Raw genomic sequence first — 23,171 nt, 5'->3', positions numbered from 1 at the left:
TCAGGTACTGACTGTAGGTGTCTATCCAGCACCTTCATAAAGGCAGCCAGGGGTCTATTAGTAATCACTCTTACGTGTGCTGGGATGCAGTTGAAGGCTTGGGCCCCTGACACTTATTATGTTCTTTCTCAGTGTACTCGTGGCACTCCTGCATTTCACTGGGGGAATGTTGCATCTCCTACCAAGTCTTTTGCTTTCATAGGGAGTGAATTTTGTGTGCAAGTTTGGTATTAGTGTCTCAAGGATTTTCCAATGTATATATATTATTATGTATCTCTCTCGCCTGCATTCCAGGGAATACAAATCAAGTTCCTTCAAGTGTTCCCAGTAATTTAGGTGCCTTATTGCACTTATGTGTGCCGTGGAAGTTCTTTATACATTCTCCAGGTCAACAATTTAACCTGCCTTGAAGAGGGCAGTTAGTGTACAGCAGTGTTCCAGCCTAGAGAGGACAAGCGATCTGAAGAGAGATAAGATTTCGTTCGGATTTTTAACCCCGGAGGGTTAGCCACCCAGGATAACCCAAGAAAGTCAGTGCGTCATCGAGGACTAACTTATTTCCACTGGGGTCCTTAATCTTGTCCCCCAGGATGCGACCCACACCAGTCGACTAACACCCAGGTACCTATTTGCTGCTAGGTGAACAGGACAATAGGTGTAAGGAAACGTGTTGAATGTTTCCACCCGCCGGGAATCGAACCCGAGCCCTCCGTGTGTGAAGCGGGAGCTTTAGCCACCAGGTCACCGGGCTAGTGATTGTGATACTGCATAATTTGTCATCTTCAAGCCCATCATCATGGGCTTGGCATTCCTAATTTTGAAGGTTCTCATTATCCTTTCTTATCATACATATGATTATAGTTTATTTATTTATTTATTAATATATTTTATGTCTATGCAAACAGTACATTGAGATTTTGTATTTAACTGTAGTTAACTGCATAAGAAATACTACTTAATAGTTTATGTTTAAATCTTAAGGATTAGTTTGTCCAGAATGTACTACTGTCTTTTTTTGTGCCTAACAATGTTTTATATGTAAACTACATTATTTTGTACAGCATAAAATAAATAAAATGGCATTATTATTTTAAATATAACAATAACAGCAGCAATAATAATAATAATAATAATAATAATAATAATATAATAATAATAACAATAACAACAATAATAATAATAATAATAATAATAATAATAATAATAATAATAATAATAATAATAATATAATAATAATAATAATAATAATAATAATAATAATAACAATAATAATAATAATAATAATAATAATAATAATAATAATAATAATAATAATAATAATAAAACCTGCAAAGGTTGATCAAGAAATGCAGTAAAGTTTTTCTAGCGCCGGATTTAATCCGGATTGTGAGGATTTACTGAAGAAACTGCCCGCCAAAGTTTGTTTACCTTCACCACACTGCTCACCTGCCTCTTGTCGGTAATTAAGTTTATTTAGGTACAGGTACACCTAAGTACAGGTGTCCTACCTAGTAACATGTGTGGAGAGTACTTGGGATAACGCGAAAAAGTCAGACAAAGTAAAAAAAAAAAGTCAAAGTGATTTATTTGTATTGTGGCCATTTTGTCCCCCCAGGATGCAACCCACACCAAATACAAATAGTTATTTTCTTTTATTAAATTTTACAATGTGTGGTCCCCTCAAGGAAGGTTCCTTGATGTTGGTGAGGGGTTCTTGATCTAGGGCATTGGATCTGTGCTCCACTTCCCCGAATTAAGCCTGAATACCTTCCACCCCCCCCCACACAGGCGCTGCATAATCCTACGGGTTTAGCGCTCCCCTTGATTATAATAATAATAATATAGTGTGTGGTTTACATATTGTAAGATTTAAGTTAGAAAAATGACCACTATATCTGAGCAGTACATTTGAACATATCATTAGGTACTTAAATAGGAACATTATCAGTTAGGTACGTACATAATTAGGTTTAAGATAGGTAGTCAGATCATTTAATAGTATAAATGGCAGATTTAGTAATGGGAATCAATTTGTCTTGACATGATATATTGTTTCTATTAAAGCCATACTGGAGTATCTTAGACAAACTTAGACAAATTTTGACAAACTTAAGATTAACTTAAGATTTAGTAAGACTAACATAAGGCCCGGTGGCCTGGTGGCTAAAGCTCCCGCTTCACACACGGAGGGCCCGGGTTCGATTCCCGGCGGGTGGAAACATTTCGACACGTTTCCTTACACCTGTTGTCCTGTTCACCTAGCAGCAAATAGGTACCTGGGTGTTAGTCGACTGGTGTGGGTCGCATCCTGGGGGACAAGATTAAGGACCCCAATGGAAATAAGTTAGACAGTCCTCGATGACGCACTGACTTTCTTGGGTTATCCTGGGTGGCTAACCCTCCGGGGTTAAAAATCCGAAGAAAATCTCATCTTATTTAATAGGCAATAGCTATATTAGGAATTGTGTTTACCAGGTGACTAACACCCAGGTACCTACTTACTGCCAGGTGAACAGGGTCACTAGGTGTACAGTACCTACTTACTGCCAGGTGAACAGGGTCACCAGGTGTACAGTACCTACTTACTGCCAGGTGAACAGGGACACCAGGTGTAAGGTACCTACTTACTGCCAGGTGAACAGGGACACCAGGTGTAAGGTACCTACTTACTGCCAGGTGAACAGGGACACCAGGTGTAAGGTACCTACTTACTGCTAGGTGAACAGGGACACCAGGTGTAAGGTACCTACTTACTGCCAGGTGAACAGGGACACCAGGTGTAAGGTACCTACTTACTGCCAGGTGAACAGGGACACCAGGTGTAAGGTACCTACTAACTGCTGGGTGAACAGTAACAGCAGGTGTAAGGTACCTACTTACTGCTAGGTGAACAGGGACACCAGGTGTACAGTACCTACTTACTGCCAGGTGAACAGGGACACCAGGTGTAAGGTACCTACTAATTGCTGGGTGAACAGTAACAGCAGGTGTAAGGTACCTACTTACTGCTAGGTGAACAGGGACACCAGGTGTAAAGAATTCTGCTAATGTTTCAACCCATGCTGGGGATTGAACCACGGACACTCAGTGTGTCATTGTATTTCATACAGTCAATGTAGTAGTTGCTTACCCTGGGACTCTCCACAAAATATAGAATAATGTGAGTAGTACAAGACAATATATATGGCAAAAAATATTTTGCTTAAAAATAATGTACAGTATATGTGTTTAATTGTATTTTATTGACCAAGGGTAACTGATGAACGGTTAACTACTTCATGTCGACTAACACCCATGGAGGAGGCGGCTCTGGCAGGGGATGGAGGGGAAGAGGAAACTGGAGAGGAAGAGGAGAATGGAGAGGAAGAGGAGGATGGAGAGGAAGAGGAGGATGGAGAGGAAGAGGAGGCAGGGGAACAGATCAAGGAGGAAGTTGGAGAGGAACCAACAAAAATAACAGAGGTAAGAATTTTTCCTTTATGTAAGGGTACTGTATGGTCTCAAATAATGTTTGCTAAGAAAACTCAGAATCTTTGAGAAAATAGTTAAAAACATGTTGGAAGAATCCTAGTGAAACTTATTCATCATCACTTGTGTTTGACTGATTTTCCACAAAGGCACAGGTATCAGAATTCAGTGGTGATGCCACAAACTACTGTACAGCATCACCGCCTGACATTCAGAGTGCTGACACTTAACTTTTTACCTCCAATAGTAGTCCAGCTGATTGGTTTCCCAGGTTCCCATCATAGATATTACCATGCTCATACTTCAGCAGTTCTTCAAATCCCAAAGATTCCCCTCCAACACAAGCTCCAGTCTATGTCTGCTGTATATTCAAACCTCTAACCTGTCAATAACTTGCTCTCTTCTTCCAACATTTAGACTGACGTCCCCTACATCTACCTCAGGTTTTGGGGGTGACACATGCACAATAAAGGCATTTATTGAAGGAGACATTTTGCCACTTGTGGCTTGTATATTTCTAATTCAGAGTCAGGATTGAGAAAAGGATATAGGAAAATGGTGATTATTAGTAGAGTTGTGGATGATTGGCATACACTACATTCCAACTACCATTCCTGAAGTAAGTGCAATACTTTAGGTTGCTTCAAAAAAGATTAGACAGGCACATGATTAGATGTGAGCAGGACTTGCCTAGCATGGGCCAGTGGGCCTGCTGTATTGCTCTTTTGTTATGTCTTGATAAAGAGATGCCAATGTAATTATATGGAGCCTGTATTGATAATATTTTGACCACATATTTAGATTTATCAAGTCACAGATTTGTTTGTAACTTAACCCTTTGAGGGTCTGTCCCGTAGTTCTGCGGCCTCGAAGCCTGGGTCCAAGCTGTAGTTCTACACCATGAGCTCAGCTCACTCAGTTAAGCTGTGAGTGGTAAATTTGGCCTAGATATGAGAGAATAGGTCTGTGTGGTAAGTGTGCACCACATAAAACAAATCCTGCAGCTCGCAGTGCATAATGAAAAAAAAACTGTGACCATGTTTTTGGATTACAGCAGCGAGTTTGTGGTGTATTTTTGTTGTTTTTTGTGGTATTCACTGTTTCTTGGTCTCATTTGATAGAATGGAAGATCTTCTTCATACAACAAACTGGCCATATCCCACTGAGGCAGGGTGACCCAAAAAGGAAAACAAAAGTTTCTCTTTTTAACTTTAGTAATGTATACAGGAGTAGGGGGTACTATCCCCTTCCTCCCAGCATGTGAGTTGCCTCTTACGATACGCATGGCTTACGGAGGAAGAATTCTGTTCCACCTCCCCATGGAGAATAGAAGCTATATTACAGAAATAGAGATGATTTTGATTGTTTTAGTACTGAAAATAGCTTGAAATTGAGCTCAAAGTAGTGGAAATGTTCAATTTTTGCCAATGTTCAGCTGGTGGGTCTAATATACATTCAACTGGTGAGTCTAATATACATTCAACTGGTGAGTCTAATATACATTCATGAATGTGCTGATATTATTTATATAATTATTACAATATTGCATAACAGTAAATCTTCTATTTTTTTGTGTAAATAAAAATTCTTTATGTGAATAAAAAAAATAAAAATGGAATTCATCTGTAAAGCCTGGAAACATAGCTAATAAACAGAGAAAATGTTATTTTAGTGCTAGGAATGCCTGTATTGTTTATTCTGGACCCTATTTTGAAATTGGAATGCATATTTTGAACTTGTGAAATTGGCCAAATTACCAATTTCTGATCACTTTATTGGGTAGTTCATATTGTTTGATTGGGCAGTTTCCTGTGCTTAGTCGATAAAATAGAAGTGATAGTAGCGAAATAGCTAACAATTTGGTCGACTGGAATAATGTAATTAGCTTAAAATAGGAGTCAAAGTGGGCAAAATCACTGATGCATAAATATCGCTGATGCAGTAAAATTCTCGAGAGTGTATAATTTTGTCAATTTTCCTTCAAATTTTGTACTTTTTGTTTTATTGCCTTTAGAAAAAGATTCTCTACAATTTCATAAGAAAAATAGATTTTTTTTTTTTAAATTCTTGGACCCTGTGGACAAGGAGTAGAACTATGGCTTGGACCTTCGAAGGGTTAAAAATACGTATACTAAAAATGTTATAAATGGTGCAAAGGTGGCAGTAAAACAATATCAAAGATGGTTGACACAAATCCACTACCATTATAGTATGCTCCATGCTTAGTGACAAATTCGTTTACCGACATGGTCTTGAGAACGGAACCCCATCGTTGTTATTTTTCATGAGGTGAGCTCTGTTCATTAACAATAAAAATGCAAGAATAATTATTTTTCTTTCTTCTTTCAATGTACCAGCCGTATCCCACTGAGGTGGGGTGGCCCAAAAGGAAAAACAAAAGTTTCGCCTTTTAAATTTAGTAATATATACAGGAGAAGGGGTTACTAGCCCCTTGCTCTCGGCATTTTAGTCGCCTCTTGTGACACGCATGGCTTACGGAGGAAGAATTCTGTTCCATTTCCCCATGGAGATAAGAGGAAATAGACAAGAACAAGAACTAGAAAGAAAATAGAAGAAAACCCAGAGGGGTATGTATATATATGCTTGTACATGTATGTGCAGTGTGACCTAAGTGTAAGTAGAAGTAGCAAGACATACCTGAAATCTTGCATGTTTATGAAGCAGAAAAAAGGACACCAGCAATCCTACCATCATGTAAAACAATTACAGGCTTTCGTTTTACACTCACTTGGCAGGACAGTAGTACCTCCCTGGGCGGTTGCTGTCTACCAACCTACTACCTATAATAATTATTTTTATCTCCTGTATATCAAAAATATTGTTCCTGTATTAATCTGCATCTAGTGTGTATTTGATTCTTTAAAATTTCATTTCAAAATTTTCTCATATTTATTACTAGAATCATATAAAAAAGGTAACGATACTGGAAAAACAAGTGGTACTTCTATTTTTCAGGTGTGGGGATGATGGCAGCACCCTTATGTAGGATGTCATCTCAGAGCTCTGAGTGTGGTGATGTGTCGAGGGTAGGAATGTCACAACGGCTCATCACATCAATGCTGCCACAGGTGCCTACTCCATATAAAGGCTGGTTGCTTTATATGAATGAAGGTTAATAGTTCGTTTTTTATTTTGTTTAAGAATCTCAGTTTTTATCAGTTCTCTGCAGGACAGTATAACCCTTATGGGCTTAGTTCTTAGTTATGATTATAATAATAATGATAATTGTGAGTGCTCTAGTTCGACCTTTAATCTAGTTCACTTTTGTGCTAATAATAATAATGTATTTGCAAAATGAATTTTCACAGGAATGGTGGTATGGTGTAGTAGTGTAAAAGGGGTAATAAATGCTATAACTATTAGAAATTTAATAAAATGATATAAGTTTGGGCTGATTGAATATAGCATACAGACATGCTACTTTCTTTTGTGATTGACCCTCTTACAAGCAACCTTGGATCCAACATTATTGTCATCCATTTATCCAGGTGCTGTATGGTCCTTATACAGGTTTATCACTTACCAGGAATATAATTCTGTACAAATAATAATTACTGAAGACAAATATACAAATACTGTAGTTACAGGTTGATGCTTGGGCAAGCTTTATAGTGTAACCATGATAACGGAATACAATACCGACAAGTTGATAAGTAAGACACATGTTCAACAGTTAGGTGTGTTTATTCCGAAAAATTTTCCCTGACGTGTAGATGAAGCTTTTCAGAATAAAGATTCCTAATTGTTGTACATATGTCTTAATTATCAGGATTTAAAGTAGAAAGAAACAAAAGACAAAGTTCTGCATTAATTGTTGCATGACTACATGCTTGCATATAGGTGAATAGAGATAAGTGGTTTATAATGGACATTCTGCTGGAGTGTGAGCAAGGCAACTTTTATGAAGGGATTGATTGAGACTGGTTAGCTGGACTTGAATCCTGGAGGTGTGAAGGGCAGTGCCTGCACTCTGAAGGAGAGGTAGGGATGCTACAGTCAGAGAGTAATTTGATTGTGAGGTTCGCACACTATTGGAAAGACGGTAGTTCAGTGCATGATAGTGAATGTGGTTTCTTCTTTGTGTCGCCCTGCCTTGGTCTTGAGAGCTCACAGATGTTATGATCACACAAAAATTACATTGTTCTGAAGATGTTTCCACTCATGTAAGATCATTCCCACACACATAAGTACACTCATTCATCCACACTCAGTTAATGGTAGACAGATTTTTTTACACATGAATTATATAAACATAAAAAGTTATATAGTATAAATTAATAATATTTAATTTTTAAAAAAATATTGAATCAGTTGTAACATTTTCAGCACAACTTCATGTTATCACAGGAAAAATTCTGAAAAATTATATAGATTGTGGTAATACTCTGTTCACTACTGATCAAATTGTCTTACAAACTGAGTACAGGAGGGCCCGACTTCACAGCAGTTCACTTTACAGCATTTTGCTAATGCAGGTTATACCCATCTTCATTTATTCAGGCTTCCTGCAATAAATATATTTACCATTCACTATAAGTTAAGGACAAAAGTAATATAAGTAATGTGTGTACTGTGTACGCATTTTTTAGGCCTAACTCTGTTGCCCACTTAATATATGATTGTGTAAACATGTTGTCAGGCTTGTATATGCATTTGAAATCACTTGACAGTGATTTTCACTTTACAGTGATAGCCTGGAACCTGACCTGTATAAGCAGGGCTCTCCTGTATCATAATACTATACATTTTAAATTTCATTCCCCAGAGAAAATGCAAAATTACTTAGTTATGTATTTGATTTTTCGGAGTGGAGAGGGTGACTCTAGTTTTTCAGCTTTCCACGTAAGTTTTAACATAAAGACATATAATAGCTTGTAATGTGTATATTTTAAACTCCTATATAGAGTTTGCTTCCACTGTCTGCCCAGTTCATCCCACTGTACCACAATTAAATTGAATAATTTTTTATGATCTCTGTGTTATGAGTTAGGGGGTGTGGTAGCATAAGTTTCTTTTAATATACCAAAAGATATACTATAATGGTTTTGTTATTAGTGGATAGATGTGTTGATTGACCTCCTGCATAAATGGTAGCTTCTGCTGTTTTAGTGAATGGAAACACATTCACCATCACTCATTCATTAGCTGTCTTACCAGAAGTGTGTGGATACCACAATTCAAATAGCTCTGAGAGTTGTTCAGCTATAGAGTTGAACATTTCTCCAGGCTGAGGGACTGACCATCTTGAAACTAGTAGTACTTCAAGGTTGATGGACTGATTACATCATCTGTCTTGCTGCCTCTGTTTCTGCTGTCTCTGTATTTGACAGAAGCAGCCTGCTCTGTAGGCACAATGTTTCAACAATAAAAATACCCAATTTTGGGCATGTCTTAATTGGCTGCTTGAGTATCTTGATTACTGAAATGTTATTAATGCCCAACCAAAGTTGAGGGACTGATAACCTAAAAACTACTACTAGTATTGTCTCCAGTGTTATATTTGCCTGTATTTGAGTGAAGAAGTCTGTTATACAGGTGAAACATTTCAACAATATTCTTGTTTCACATGTCATATTCATCATCTCCCTTTTCTTGAATCAAGCCTCATTATTTCTCATTACCCAGTTGCTATATGATTTTTGTGAATTTAGTGCTTTCCTTTGAATACAGCCTCTCCTCGCTTACTGACGTACTCTTTTACCAACAACTTTGAGTTACAATGGGGTCTCCGACGAGTCGGTATTATGTACAGTACAAGGACGTGGGTCATGGAAACGGGCACTGTGACGTCTCAGCGTCAAGCATCTCGATCTCCTTCCTACAGCCACTTAGTACACTAGCTTTCACAGTCTCCAAGATTACATATTTGTACTAATTTGTACTTTATTGTGCACCCCATAATACAAGATAGTTAGAAGTGCAGCAGCACTTGGAATTGGAAAAACAAGAGGAAAATGGATGAAGTACAAAAGTTCACAGTAAAAGGGTTAGCTGGTGTGTTCGTCTGTGTGTTTACATTGTCTCTCTTATGGCATCTTAAGAAATGATTAAGCTCAATGGTAATAATAATAATAATAATAAATTAATAATAATCAATGTGGAGCATATTAAATGTCAGCTATCAAACATATACAAAATACGTATGACATTTAAAGCGCTCCAGAGGAATTATTATAGCCTCTCTTAGCGCTCCTTAGGAATTATTATAGCCTCTCACTTAGCGACGTACTTGTTTACCGATGACTCGGACTTACAACAGGCTCTCTGACCAGTATGCATACCTAAATAATTTATATTAGAGCTGATTTCCTCTATTCTGTTTATTACAGTATATAGTACCCTACTGTATAAACATTCAAAAATATACCAGAAATGTTATAAATGGTGCATAAGTGACATTAAAACAATATCAAAGATGGTTGACACAAACCCACTACCATTATAGTATGCTCCTCACTTAGCGATGAATTCGTTTACCGACGTGGTCCTAGGAACGGAGCTCTATCGTTAAGTGAGGAGAGGCTGTATTATTATTATTATATTATTATTTATTTATTATTAGTATTATTATTACCATCGACATACCTTGTTCACCGAGTTTAATCTTTTCTTAAGATGCCATGAGAGGCATACAGAATGTAAATACAGACAAACTCACCAGCTAACCCCTTTAATGTGAACTTCTTTTGTACAGTACTTCCATTCTTTGTTGTTGTTCTTTCTCTTTGTACAATAAATATTCACTTCTCACCCCACATTAGGACTACAGATATTTAAGGTAAGTAATGAGTGTACTGTATATGCATTGTATGCTACAATAAATACTCTTGCCTCTCACCCTACATTAAGAGTGCAAATATTTTAAGGTAAGTAATAAGGTATGTATGTGTATTTTACTTTTTTATTGTTTTCTGTAAAATGTACGAGTTATGCAAATTAAAACAAAGTTATCAAGTTGGAATTTGCTTTGATTTATTTATTTTTTCTTTCTAATACAGCACATACACAGTATAATGGTAGTGGGTTTGTGTCAACCATCCTTGATATTGTTTTAATGTTACCTTTGCACCATTTATAACATTTCTGGTATATTTTTAAATGTTTATACAATAGTGTACTGTATACTGTAATAAACAGAATAAAGGAAATTAACTCTAATATACATTATTTAGGTATGCTTACTGGTCAGAAAGCCCATTGTAAGTCCGAGTCGTTGATAAATGAGTACATCGCTAAGTGAGGAGAGGTTGAGTACATCGCTAAGTGAGGAGAGGCTGAGTACATCGCTAAGTGAGGAGAGGCTGAGTACATCGCTAAGTGAGGAGAGGCTGAGTACATCGCTAAGTGAGGAGAGGCTGAGTACATCGCTAAGTGAGGAGAGGCTGAGTACATTGCTAAGTGAGGAGAGGCTGAGTACATTGCTAAGTGAGGAGAGGCTGTAAAAATAAAAAACATGCTACAGTACACTGTAGCATGTTTTTTACTTTTAGTTTTAATATTCTTACTTTATTATGCTTAGGATACAGTATAAAGCAAGTACACTTTGACTATTTATGTTTGTGCTAATTCTTTGACTTTAATTTAAATCTGGCAGGTTATAGTGAGGGATCTGAGGCCGTAACATTCATTAAAGCCTTCGAAAAGTATTTCCTTCAGCTGCGGCCTTCAGTGCAACGGGAAGAAATTGAAGAGCGTCGAGCTTTTACGGTGAATCTGAAGATGCTCTTGGCTGATGAGGTCATCATGAAGGAAATACCAGAATTACCAAGCTTAGTAATTAATTCTCCAGAAAAAATTATTAGTTGCCTTGGTCTTGCAATGCACCAGGTATGAAAACAGTACAACACTGTACAGTAGACCCCCCATATCCACTGATTTGATATTCACAGTTTCAGTTATCCAAGGTTTACTGTGGCCTTGAAAAAAACTCTTAATTTTACATAATAATGGCCCCAAAGCACATTAACTGGCAGTTCTTCAAAGCCTAAGAGAAGCTGTGAAGTTCTTCCTATCAGTAAAAAAGTGAAAATTCTCCACTTAATGTGCATAATTTGCCAATTAAACTTTATAATAGGTATATATAGGACTTACATATACGGTTTGCTACTATCCGCGGTTTCGATATCCGTGCCAGGTCCTTGGAACATATCTCCTGTGGATATGGGGGTCCTACTGTACTTTATATTATGTACTGGAGCTGGACTACCGTTTGTTTCAGCTCCAGTTCCTTGGATCAAGAGCTATTCAGTATCATTAAGGCACCCTTTCATTCCCTTCGAAGGATGATTTGATGCTGCTGAAGGGCTCTTGATCCAAGAAATTGGAGGTGCCTCCCCTGGGATTAAACCTATTTATCTTCTGTTCCCTTGATGCTAAATGATCCTTAAGGATGTACAGCTTCCTCTTGTATATAATAATGATGCTGGTTTTCTCACTGTGGTATAGTACAGTAATACCTGGTGTGGTTGTTTTCAACACTGACAACCACAATATCTGGTGTGGTTGTTATCAACACTGATTCCCCTCACTATGCAACACACACACTAAATGTAACCCTTCTGCTCTGAAAAGTCTGAAAATGGACACTAATATAATTTTTTTTTTTGAGTTAGAACTCTAGGGAACCCACCTGGAGTATGTCATTCCTATTCCTGATCTAATATCTACATTTTTTATTCACAGTAAAATCTGTCACACTTTATTGTGCCCAGTTCAGCCTTTGCTAACCCATCTCTGCTCTCTGGTGTGGTGGGCAGGTGCCAGGTAGGGCTTACATGCTCTGCCCAACTCCAGTTGTCAAACACTTCCTTCTCCCCTCTTTGCAAATGGTTTTTCTGTTGACTCCTCATCTGCTAGCACAAAGGTGGCTTGAGGCATTGTCATCATCTAAACTTGTCCTGCCTGTTACCTACATTTTTCTTGTGGTGATCCCTCATTCTGCCTCCCAGTCCCTCAGAACTTGTGACATTGATGAGCCTCGAGATGATTGTACTGAGGCAGACTGGAACTTGTACCTGGAAGGAGTCCTGCACAGACTTTCCTTATGGTGGCTCCTCTGCAGTGCCTCCAGGGCTGTCTAGAAGTTTCTTCTTGTGTAATGGTGGGATGAAATGACCTCAGTACCAGCAGTCACTGTCAAAACTTTTTAAATGGCCTTGCCTCTCTGCCACTTCTACTCTGGTCATTCCTGTGGGTACCTTAATATCTGCCAAAGCCCTTTTGTATTTTTCACAAAAGTTGAGTTTGTTGGGATTCCTTGCTGTGTTTTGGGTTCCAGGCCTCCATGTGCAAGGAACAAGAAGCCACTGCTGTAACTGCCAGACAATCTTGAAACTATGCCAGTCTCCTCTCTGAACTCTGGGATGTGTTAACTCATGTGTCTGACTAATACATGAACAGCTGGGATGCATAGATGTTTGGGATAATCATCATATACTTGTTAGCCTTCCAAATCCACATTCCTTTGCTTCTTTGTGGCGTTAAGTGATGAATATCATACTGTCTCACTCACTTCCTGTATGGACTTCCTCTTCTAGACCAGGGCCATACATGTCTTGTTGTACCTTCCTTTTAACATCACAGTCCAAGGCATGCCAGGCAGCTCTGTCATCTGCTCATTGGGGGACAAGGTACGCTTGTTAGACTGGCCTGATCATCACCTCATACTTGGGTCTCATGGTAAACATTCACCTACTCTTTGCAGGAGTGTGGCTCTTCATGTACATGGCCTATATTCATCTGGGCAATGATTCAAACTGTGTTTGCACTTAGGGAAGCAAATTGAAGACAAAAATACAATTGGAATTAAATGATATGAAAGTGAAGATAGATATGCCAGACAGTGATATCATAGCAGTGTCATGATGCTGTAGTGAAGTTTATTTTCTTTACTCATATTGGTGTAAGATGCCCTCAGGAAGTGGGGAGGGGAGTCTGGTGGACCCTACAGATTGAGAAGCAGGTTATAGAGGGCTTGACAAGATGATGTTTTTGGCCTCCCTTTGACAGGAATCACTTTGAGAAGAATCACTGTTACTTGAGAGTTAGGAACATTCATCTCATCCACAGTCACCTGTTTACAGGTACTTTTGCTTACCCTTTTCCTTTCCATGCTTAGCTTGTGATATGCTTCTGACTGTGGAACACACTAACACTTTACACACAGCTTAGGCCTTTCCACTTTTGTCCTGGTTTTTATAATAATGGAGTGCCTGTAGGAACTGCTGGGACCTTTCAGGAGAGTCTTTTGACATTAATATTTTAATGGGATTTTTAGCTGAAATTTATTTTAATTTGGTGTGATACTATTTATTTATATTGTGTGATTTATTCAGGTTAGTTATTTCTATTATCTGTTAATTATATATTTCTTATTCTTGTGTGTTGTATGTATTTTTATTGTCAAAGAGTGCTAAATGATCTACATGGTGACAGTACTCCTCAGTTTTTAAAATTACCTACCATATTGTAAGACATTATATTATTTTTATGTATGCTATGTTTTACAGTTACTAACAGAGGAAGTTGAAGCAGAATTAAGACAAGAAGCAACAGAAGTATTGGCAGGAACAATGGAAGGTTTAGATGATACAACTTTAGATGCTTATGTTCATGAGGCTAATCTACCCTTAATTCATGCTCGACTCACTGATCACACTAAACTAACTCAGCTCAAGAGTCTCAAAGCAAATTGCTATGGTGAGATTTAGTGAATGTCTGTTAGTTGGTTATTAAGACACTTCTTCAGGCCCTCTTATGTAGAGTATTATGATATGAAGTTAATGTGTACAGAATTTGATGATGAATTCTCTTTGCATGGTGAAAGTGTTGAAAGATAGTGAAAGTGTTTTTCTTTTTTGGGTCACCCATCCTCAGTAGGAGACTACTGGTGTGTTGAAAAAAAAATTAATAGTTCATAACATTTTGTAACATTTTTAAAATAATGTTTATTCTCAGCCATGGGTTGACTTTTTATATATATTTTTTAGTTATTAACATATCAGCTGTTTCCCACCAAGGCAGGGTGGCCTGAAAAAGAAAAGCCTTCATTATCATTCACTCCATCACTGTCTTGCCAGAAGTGTGCTTACACTGCAGTTATAAAACTGCAACATTAACACCCGTCCTTCAGAGTGCAAACACTGTACTTCCCATTGTCAGGACTCAAGTCCAGACTGCTGGTTTCCCTGAATCCCTTCATAAATGTTACCTTGCTCACACTCCAACAGCATGTCAAGTTCTAAAAACCATATGTCTCCATTCGCTCCTATCTAACACACTCACACATGCTTGCTGGAAGTCCAAGCCCCTTGCACACATAACCTCCTTTTCCCCCTTTGCTCCAACCTTTCCTAGGCCTACCTCTACCCCACCTTCCCTCCACTGCAGATTTATACAATCTCGAAGTCATTCTTTTTCATTCCATACTCTCTATATGTCCGAATCACTTCAACAACTCCTCCTCAGCCCTCTGGATAATAGTTTCATTAATCCCGCACCTCCTCCTATTCTCCAAACTATGGATTCTCTGCATTATATTCACACCACACATTGCCCTCAGACATGACATCTCCATTGCCTCCAGCCTTCTCCTTGTTGCAACATTCACCACCCATGCTTCACACCCACATAAGAGCACTGGTATAACTGTACTCTCATACATTCCCCTCTTTGCTTTCATGGATAAAGTTCTTTGTCTCCACAGACTCCTCAGTGCACCACTCTCCTTTTTCCCCATGTATATTTTATGATTCACCTCATCTTTCATAGACCCATCTACTGACATGTCCACTTCCAAATATCTGAAAACATTCACCTCCTCCATACGATCACTATCCTCGTAAAAACTCTTCACTGCTTTCAGTAACCTACCTCCTATTCCATACATTTGCAACAGCATTACCCCCCTATCCACCCTATCATATGCCTTTTCCAAATCCATAATTTTATTTATTATTTATTAACACACTGGCTGATTCTCACCAAGGCAGGGTGGCCCGAAAAAGAAAAACTTTCACCATCATTCACTCCATCACTGTCTTGCCAGGAGGGTGCTTTACACTACAGTTTTTAAACTGCAACATTAACACCCCTCCTTCAGAGTGCAGGCACTGTACTTCCCATCTCTAGGACTCAAGTCCGGCCTGCCGGTTTCCCCGAATCCCTTCATAAATGTTACTTTGCTCACACTCCAACAGCACGTCAAGTATTAAAAACCATTTGTTTCCATTCACTCCTATCAAACATGCTCACGCATGCCCGCTGGAAGTCCAAGCCCCTCGCACACAAAACCTCCTTTACCCCCTCCCTCCAACCTTTCCTAGGTCGACCCCTACCCCGCCTTCCTTCCACTACAGACTGATACACTCTTGAAGTCATTCTGTTTCACTCCATTCTCTCTACATGTCCGAACCACCTCAACAACCCTTCCTCAGCCCTCTGGACAACAGTTTTAGCAATCCCGCACTTCCTCCTAACTTCCAAACTACGAATTCTCTGCATTATGTTCACACCACACATTGCCCTCAGACATGACATCTCCACTGCCTCCAGCCTTCTCCTCGCTGCAACATTCATCACCCATGCTTCACACCCATACAGGAGTGTTGGTAAAACTATACTCTCATACATTCCCCTCTTTGCTTCCAAGGACAAAGTTCTTTGTCTCCACAGACTCCTAAGTGCACTGCTCACCCTTGTCCCCTCATCAATTCTATTATTCACCTCATCTTTCATAGACCCATCCGCTGACACGTCCACTCCCAAATATCTGAATACATTCACCTCCTCCATACTCTCTCCCTCCAATCTGATATCCAATCTTTCATCACCTAATCTTTTTGTTATTCTCATAACCTTACTCTTTCCTGTATTCACTTTCAGTTTTCTTCTTTTACATACCCTACCAAATTCATCCACCAACCTCTGCAACTTCTCTTCAGAATCACCCAAGAGCACAGTGTCATCAGCAAAGAGCAACTGTGACAACTCCCACTTTATGTGTGATTCTTTATCTTTTAACTGCACACCTCTTGCCAAGACCCTCGCATTTACTTCTCTTATAACCCCATCTATAAATATATTGAACAACCACGGTGACATCACACATCCTTGTCTTAGGCCTTATCTAAATACTGTTAACTTATATATTTCACTGTAAATACTTGGTCTACACACCCCTTATCCTTTCTAAAGCCTTGTTCATCTGCTATCCTACTCTCCATCTTACTCTTAATTCTTTCAATAATAACTCTACCATACACTTTACCAGGATTACTCAGTGGACTTTTTTTTTTTTTTCAACAAGTCGGCCGTCTTCCACCGAGGCAGGGTGACCCAAAAAAGAAAGAAAATCCCCAAAAAGAAAATACTTTCATCATCATTCAACACTTTCACCACACTCACACATTATCACTGTTTTTGCAGAGGTGCTCAGAATACAACAGTTTAGAAGCATACACATATAAAGATACACAACATATCCCTCAGTGAACTTATTCTGCTATAATTTTTACATTCTGTTTTGTCCCCTTTGCCTTTATACAAAGGAACTATGCATGCTCTCTGTCAATCCCTAGGTACCTTACCCACTTCCATACATTTATTAAATAAAAACACCAGCCACTCCAAAACTATATCTCCACTGCTTTTAACATTTCTTAGTTTATCCCATCAGTCCCAGCTGTTTTAACTCCCTTTCATTGTACCCACTGCCTCATGCACTTCCCCCACACTCACAACTGGTTCTTCCTCACTCCCCTCAAAAAAAGTGTTCCAAGTTAATCCAAATAGTGCTTGAAATATAGTTTTCTTATTAATTATATTCTGTTAGGTTACTGTCTCTTTTATGTTAACTATGACCCATGTCGGTTCAGTACTTAGTTCTCTCTTTTTCTTTCAATGTACCAACTGTATCCCACTGAGGTATATGATTATTATAATCTGTTATTTTAGTTGTTTTATAATAATTAACATGTTTAAGAGCTTTAAATTTTTAAGTGTGATGACTTACCAGTCATCAGCAATAAAATAAACCGAGTTTGTTGCAGTATTAATAATTTATTATTGATAAGTGGTTTTTCAGAACCACATGTCTTATTCATCTACTCCAGCTACTAACATTATTATATCACTTCTTTAGTAGAATTTTACTAAAATAAACTAAATGGTAGAATGCCTGCACACTGAAGGAGGGGTGGAGATATGTTGTAAGTTTTGAACTTTTGTATCAGCACACCTCTGGCAAAACAGTGATTGACTGAGTGATAATGAAAGTGTTTCTTCTTGTTCTGGGTCACCCTACGTTGGTGGGAAATGGCTGATGTGTTAAAAAATTAGTGCTTTTACTTTTATAAATGTAGGGAACAATTGTAGAAAGTGGGATTTTTAGCTTGATTCATTTATTTTCTGTAACCAGTCTTACTTTTCTCGTAATAATTATTTACAAAGAGAAACAAGTGAGAAAAAGTAAGTCTTGGGTACCAACTTATATTCATAGGTAGTTCTTGCTTCACCTGAATTCCTGGCATTTTCCAGATTCATTATTATAGCTAGGCTTTTAATTTAAATGTTACTGCAGTTGCTGCATTTCCAAAATATCAGCTTGATTTATGAAAGGAAGAGTCTCTGTAAATGGTTAACCACATTTTTGCCTGTAAGTATAGATAAGATTTTATTCAGATTTTTAACCTGGAAGGTTAGTCACTTAGGATAACCCCAGAAAGTCAGTGTGTCATTTGGGTCCTTCAGTTTTGTTCCCCAGGATGTCACTCACACCAGTTGACAACACCCAGGTACCTACCTACTTGCTAGGTGCATGGGGACAACAGGTGTAAGGAAACATGCCCATTGTTTCCACCCTCGTTTACATTTCCTGATGATTGGTGCTTAAGGTAAGGTAGTATTATGTGAAATAAAACCATATGGGAAAAATAGGGACACATTTCAAACACCTCCAAATTTGCCAAATCATTTTTTATTTAATATTTTGCTAGTGAGCGTTAGTTGAGGCAGAAGAGTGTGGACTGAAGTGAATACAGGCTTGTCAGTAATTAAAGATTACATTGAAGTACTTATGTATTCTGTAATGTGTCAGTGTTCTTTTACCATGGAGCACTTGCAAAGAGCTGAGAAGGCATCATTTCTTTCTGCAGAAAATTCTTTACTACAATGCTTCTAAACATATCAGGATCCTTTTCAGTGAAAAAACAGTATTGTCGTGTAATTCTGGCAGTGTTACCTCTTTATTGTCAAGTTTTTCCTCATCCTCTTCCAGTATCTTCTCTCTTTATCAGTAATTGAGCTTTAGCAATTATGTGATTGGTTTTTCATCATTCTCTTTTAATAGTTAATTTTCTTCTTGTTCACACAAATCTTTGAAGTCTCACAGTCCTTGTCAGAGCCACAATTTCCTGGACTTGACTCCTTAATAATTTAGATAAGAGAGAGAAATTATTCACCACTTGGGTTTTTCTATTCCCTTGTATGTGAAGTGGCATCAGTTCAGTGGTTGTGTCAAAAATGTTATATTGTGTGGTGAAAAAACTAAACTTCACATTTGGGTCCACAGAATGCAAAAACAGAGGATAACTACAGAAGTTCCTAGGTAGTAGGTTGGTAGACAGCAACCGCCCAGGGAGGTACTACCGTCCTGCCAAGTGAGTGTAAAACAAAAGCCTGTAATTGTTTTACATGATGGTAGGATTGCTGGTGTCCCTTTTTCTGTCTCGTAAACATGCAAGATTTCAGGTACGTCTTGCTACTTCTACTTACACTTAGGTCACACTACACATACATGTACAATTATATATATACACACCCCTCTGGGTTTTCTTCTATTTTCTTACTAGTTCTTGTTCTTGTTTATTTCCTCTTATCTCCATGGGGAAGTGGAACAGAATTCTTCCTCCGTAAGTCATGCGTGTTGTAAGAGGCGACTAAAATACCGGGAGCAAGGGGCTAGTAACCCCTTCTCCTGTATATGTTACTAAATGTGAAAGGAGAAACTTTTGTTTTTCTTTTTGGGCCACCCTGCCTCGGTGGGATACGGCCGGTGTGTTGAAAGAAAGAAGAACTACAGAAGTTATCAAGAATGCTGGCCAGCTTACTTGTTTGCTTGCTTCTACTGCCCTTCTTCCTCCTGTTACTCTATTTCCTGGTCTCTCTGCTTTTTCTTGCTTGGTTGTGACTTGATAATAATGGCCCAGGTCATACCAAAACATTGTGAGAAGTTTTGTCTCATAAGGGTGAGTTATTTGTGAATTATTGCAGCCACGGTTTTGTGACTTTATTCTTCGTGGTTAATGCTTAAATTGCATGCTGTTCTTTATACTTTGTCTGCTAAATGGATCATTACATTCTTTGGGACGTGCTAAACCCATTTGTTATGCAAGGCTTGGGGAATAGGTGACTATCAGGTTTGATCCAAGAAGGGTTACCATTGTCATACAAGACCTTGGAAATGGGAGGCAGTCAGGTGTGGTCCAAGAAAAGCCTGGTAACTCCAGTTTCTAGGATCAAGAGCCATTCCTTATAATCAAGGCACCTCCTCTGAAGGGGGTGTGAAGTGGAGTATAATGTAAATACAAAGCCTGTTAAGACCTTGTAATAGAAGTGTTTACCTTCATTACAGTGTTCACTGAGACCAATTTGTGGGTGATGGTCATTGTTCCTAAATTATTATATTCATCAAAGTTAAAGTCAAAGTTAGAGATTTATTTCCAAATGATAGAATGTTTGTACAGAGATGGGAGACATTTGGTTGTGCATGCAGAAAGCCTATAGTTATGCAGAGCATTTTGGGCAAACTTAAGCCTAACTTTAGACTACAGTGGCAATAATTATTTTATTATTATCACACTGTAGGTAGTAGGTTGGTAGACAGCAACCACCCAGGGAAGTACTACCGTCCTGCCAGATGACTGTGAAACAAAAACCTGTAACTGTTTTGCATGATGGTAGGATTGCTGGTTTCTTTTTCTGTCTCATAAACACGCTAAGATAACAGGGATATCTTGCTACTCCTACTTACACTTTGGTCACACTTCATAGACACGCACATGCATATATATATATACATACATCTAGGTTTTTCTCCTTTTTCTAAATAGCTCTTGTTCTTTTTTATTTCTTCTATTGTCCATGGGGAAGTGGAAAAGAATCTTTCCTCCGTAAGCCATGCGTGTCGTATGAGGCGACTAAAATGCCGGGAGCAATGGGCTAGTAACCCCTTCTCCTGTATACAATTACTAAAAAAGAGAAGAAGAAAAACTTTATAAAACTGGGTTGCTTAAATGTGCGTGGATGTAGTGCGGATGACAAGAAACAGATGATTGCTGATGTTATGAATGAAAAGAAGTTGGATGTCCTGGCCCTAAGCGAAACAAAGCTGAAGGGGGTAGGAGAGTTTCAGTGGGGGGAAATAAATGGGATTAAATCTGGAGTATCTGAGAGAGTTAGAGCAAAGGAAGGGGTAGCAGTAATGTTAAATGATCAGTTATGGAAGGAGAAAAGAGAATATGAATGTGTAAATTCAAGAATTATGTGGATTAAAGTAAAGGTTGGATGCGAGAAGTGGGTCATAATAAGCGTGTATGCACCTGGAGAAGAGAGGAATGCAGAGGAGAGAGAGAGATTTTGGGAGATGTTAAGTGAATGTATAGGAGCCTTTGAACCAAGTGAGAGAGTAATTGTGGTAGGGGACTTGAATGCTAAAGTAGGAGAAACTTTTAGAGAGGGTGTGGTAGGTAAGTTTGGGGTGCCAGGTGTAAATGATAATGGGAACCCTTTGATTGAACTTTGTATAGAAAGGGGTTTAGTTATAGGTAATACATATTTTAAGAAAAAGAGGATAAATAAGTATACACGATATGATGTAGGGCGAAATGACAGTAGTTTGTTGGATTATGTATTGGTAGATAAAAGACTGTTGAGTAGACTTCAGGATGTACATGTTTATAGAGGGGCCACAGATATATCAGATCACTTTCTAGTTGTAGCTACACTGAGAGTAAAAGGTAGATGGGATACAAGGAGAATAGAAGCATCAGGGAAGAGAGAGGTAAAGGTTTATAAACTAAAAGAGGAGGCAGTTAGGGTAAGATATAAACAGCTATTGGAGGATAGATGGGCTAATGAGAGCATAGGCAATGGGGTCGAAGAGGTATGGGGTAGGTTTAAAAATGTAGTGTTAGAGTGTTCAGCAGAAGTTTGTGGTTACAGGAAAGTGGGTGCAGGAGGGAAGAGGAGCGATTGGTGGAATGATGATGTAAAGAGAGTAGTAAGGGAGAAAAAGTTAGCATATGAGAAGTTTTTACAAAGTAGAAGTGATGCAAGGAGGGAAGAGTATATGGAGAAAAAGAGAGAAGTTAAGAGAGTGGTGAAGCAATGTAAAAAGAGAGCAAATGAGAGAGTGGGTGAGATGTTATCAACAAATTTTGTTGAAAATAAGAAAAAGTTTTGGAGTGAGATTAACAAGTTAAGAAAGCCTAGAGAACAAATGGATTTGTCAGTTAAAAATAGGAGAGGAGAGTTATTAAATGGAGAGTTAGAGGTATTGGGAAGATGGAAGGAATATTTTGAGGAATTGTTAAATGTTGATGAAGATAGGGAAGCTGTGATTTCGTGTATAGGGCAAGGAGGAATAACATCTTGTAGGAGTGAGGAAGAGCCAGTTGTGAGTGTGGGGGAAGTTCGTGAGGCAGTAGGTAAAATGAAAGGGGGTAAGGCAGCCGGGATTGATGGGATAAAGATAGAAATGTTAAAAGCAGGTGGGGATATAGTTTTGGAGTGGTTGGTGCAATTATTTAATAAATGTATGGAAGAGGGTAAGGTACCTAGGGATTGGCAGAGAGCATGCATAGTTCCTTTGTATAAAGGCAAAGGGGATAAAAGAGAGTGCAAAAATTATAGGGGGATAAGTCTGTTGAGTGTACCTGGTAAAGTGTATGGTAGAGTTATAATTGAAAGAATTAAGAGTAAGACGGAGAATAGGATAGCAGATGAACAAGGAGGCTTCAGGAAAGGTAGGGGGTGTGTGGACCAGGTGTTTACAGTGAAACATATAAGTGAACAGTATTTAGATAAGGCTAAAGAGGTCTTTGTGGCATTTATGGATTTGGAAAAGGCGTATGACAGGGTGGATAGGGGGGCAATGTGGCAGATGTTGCAAGTGTATGGTGTAGGAGGTAGGTTACTGAAAGCAGTGAAGAGTTTTTACGAGGATAGTGAGGCTCAAGTTAGAGTATGTAGGAAAGAGGGAAATTTTTTCCCAGTAAAAGTAGGCCTTAGACAAGGATGTGTGATGTCACCGTGGTTGTTTAATATATTTATAGATGGGGTTGTAAGAGAAGTAAATGCGAGGGTCTTGGCAAGAGGCGTGGAGTTAAAAGATAAAGAATCACACACAAAGTGGGAGTTGTCACAGCTGCTCTTTGCTGATGACACTGTGCTCTTGGGAGATTCTGAAGAGAAGTTGCAGAGATTGGTGGATGAATTTGGTAGGGTGTGCAAAAGAAGAAAATTAAAGGTGAATACAGGAAAGAGTAAGGTTATGAGGATAACAAAAAGATTAGGTGATGAAAGATTGAATATCAGATTGGAGGGAGAGAGTATGGAGGAGGTAAACGTATTCAGATATTTGGGAGTGGACGTGTCAGCGGATGGGTCTATGAAAGATGAGGTGA

General features: G+C 38.5%; 1 protein-coding gene across 1 annotated transcript in view; it reads left to right on the top strand.

Annotated features, from left to right (window-relative positions):
• The first annotated feature begins 1,348 nt into the window (after positions 1–1,348).
• Positions 1,349–23,171, top strand: part of rec (recombination-defective) — a 61,592-nt gene continuing 39,769 nt past the window's right edge. Inside the window, exons 1-5 of the mRNA XM_053799343.2 lie at positions 1,349–1,459; positions 3,252–3,462; positions 6,445–6,600; positions 11,084–11,316; positions 13,998–14,187. Of these exons, the coding sequence (XP_053655318.1) occupies positions 3,279–3,462; positions 6,445–6,600; positions 11,084–11,316; positions 13,998–14,187 (763 nt within the window). The 5' untranslated portion in view covers positions 1,349–1,459; positions 3,252–3,278. The remainder of the gene's footprint in view (positions 1,460–3,251; positions 3,463–6,444; positions 6,601–11,083; positions 11,317–13,997; positions 14,188–23,171) is intronic.

The sequence above is a fragment of the Cherax quadricarinatus genome, chromosome 84, assembly GCF_038502225.1.
Source record: "Cherax quadricarinatus isolate ZL_2023a chromosome 84, ASM3850222v1, whole genome shotgun sequence".
In the NCBI taxonomy this organism is placed as follows: domain Eukaryota; kingdom Metazoa; phylum Arthropoda; class Malacostraca; order Decapoda; family Parastacidae; genus Cherax; species Cherax quadricarinatus.
Note: the sequence above shows the minus strand (reverse complement) of the source record. Positions and strands in the feature narration are given on the sequence as shown.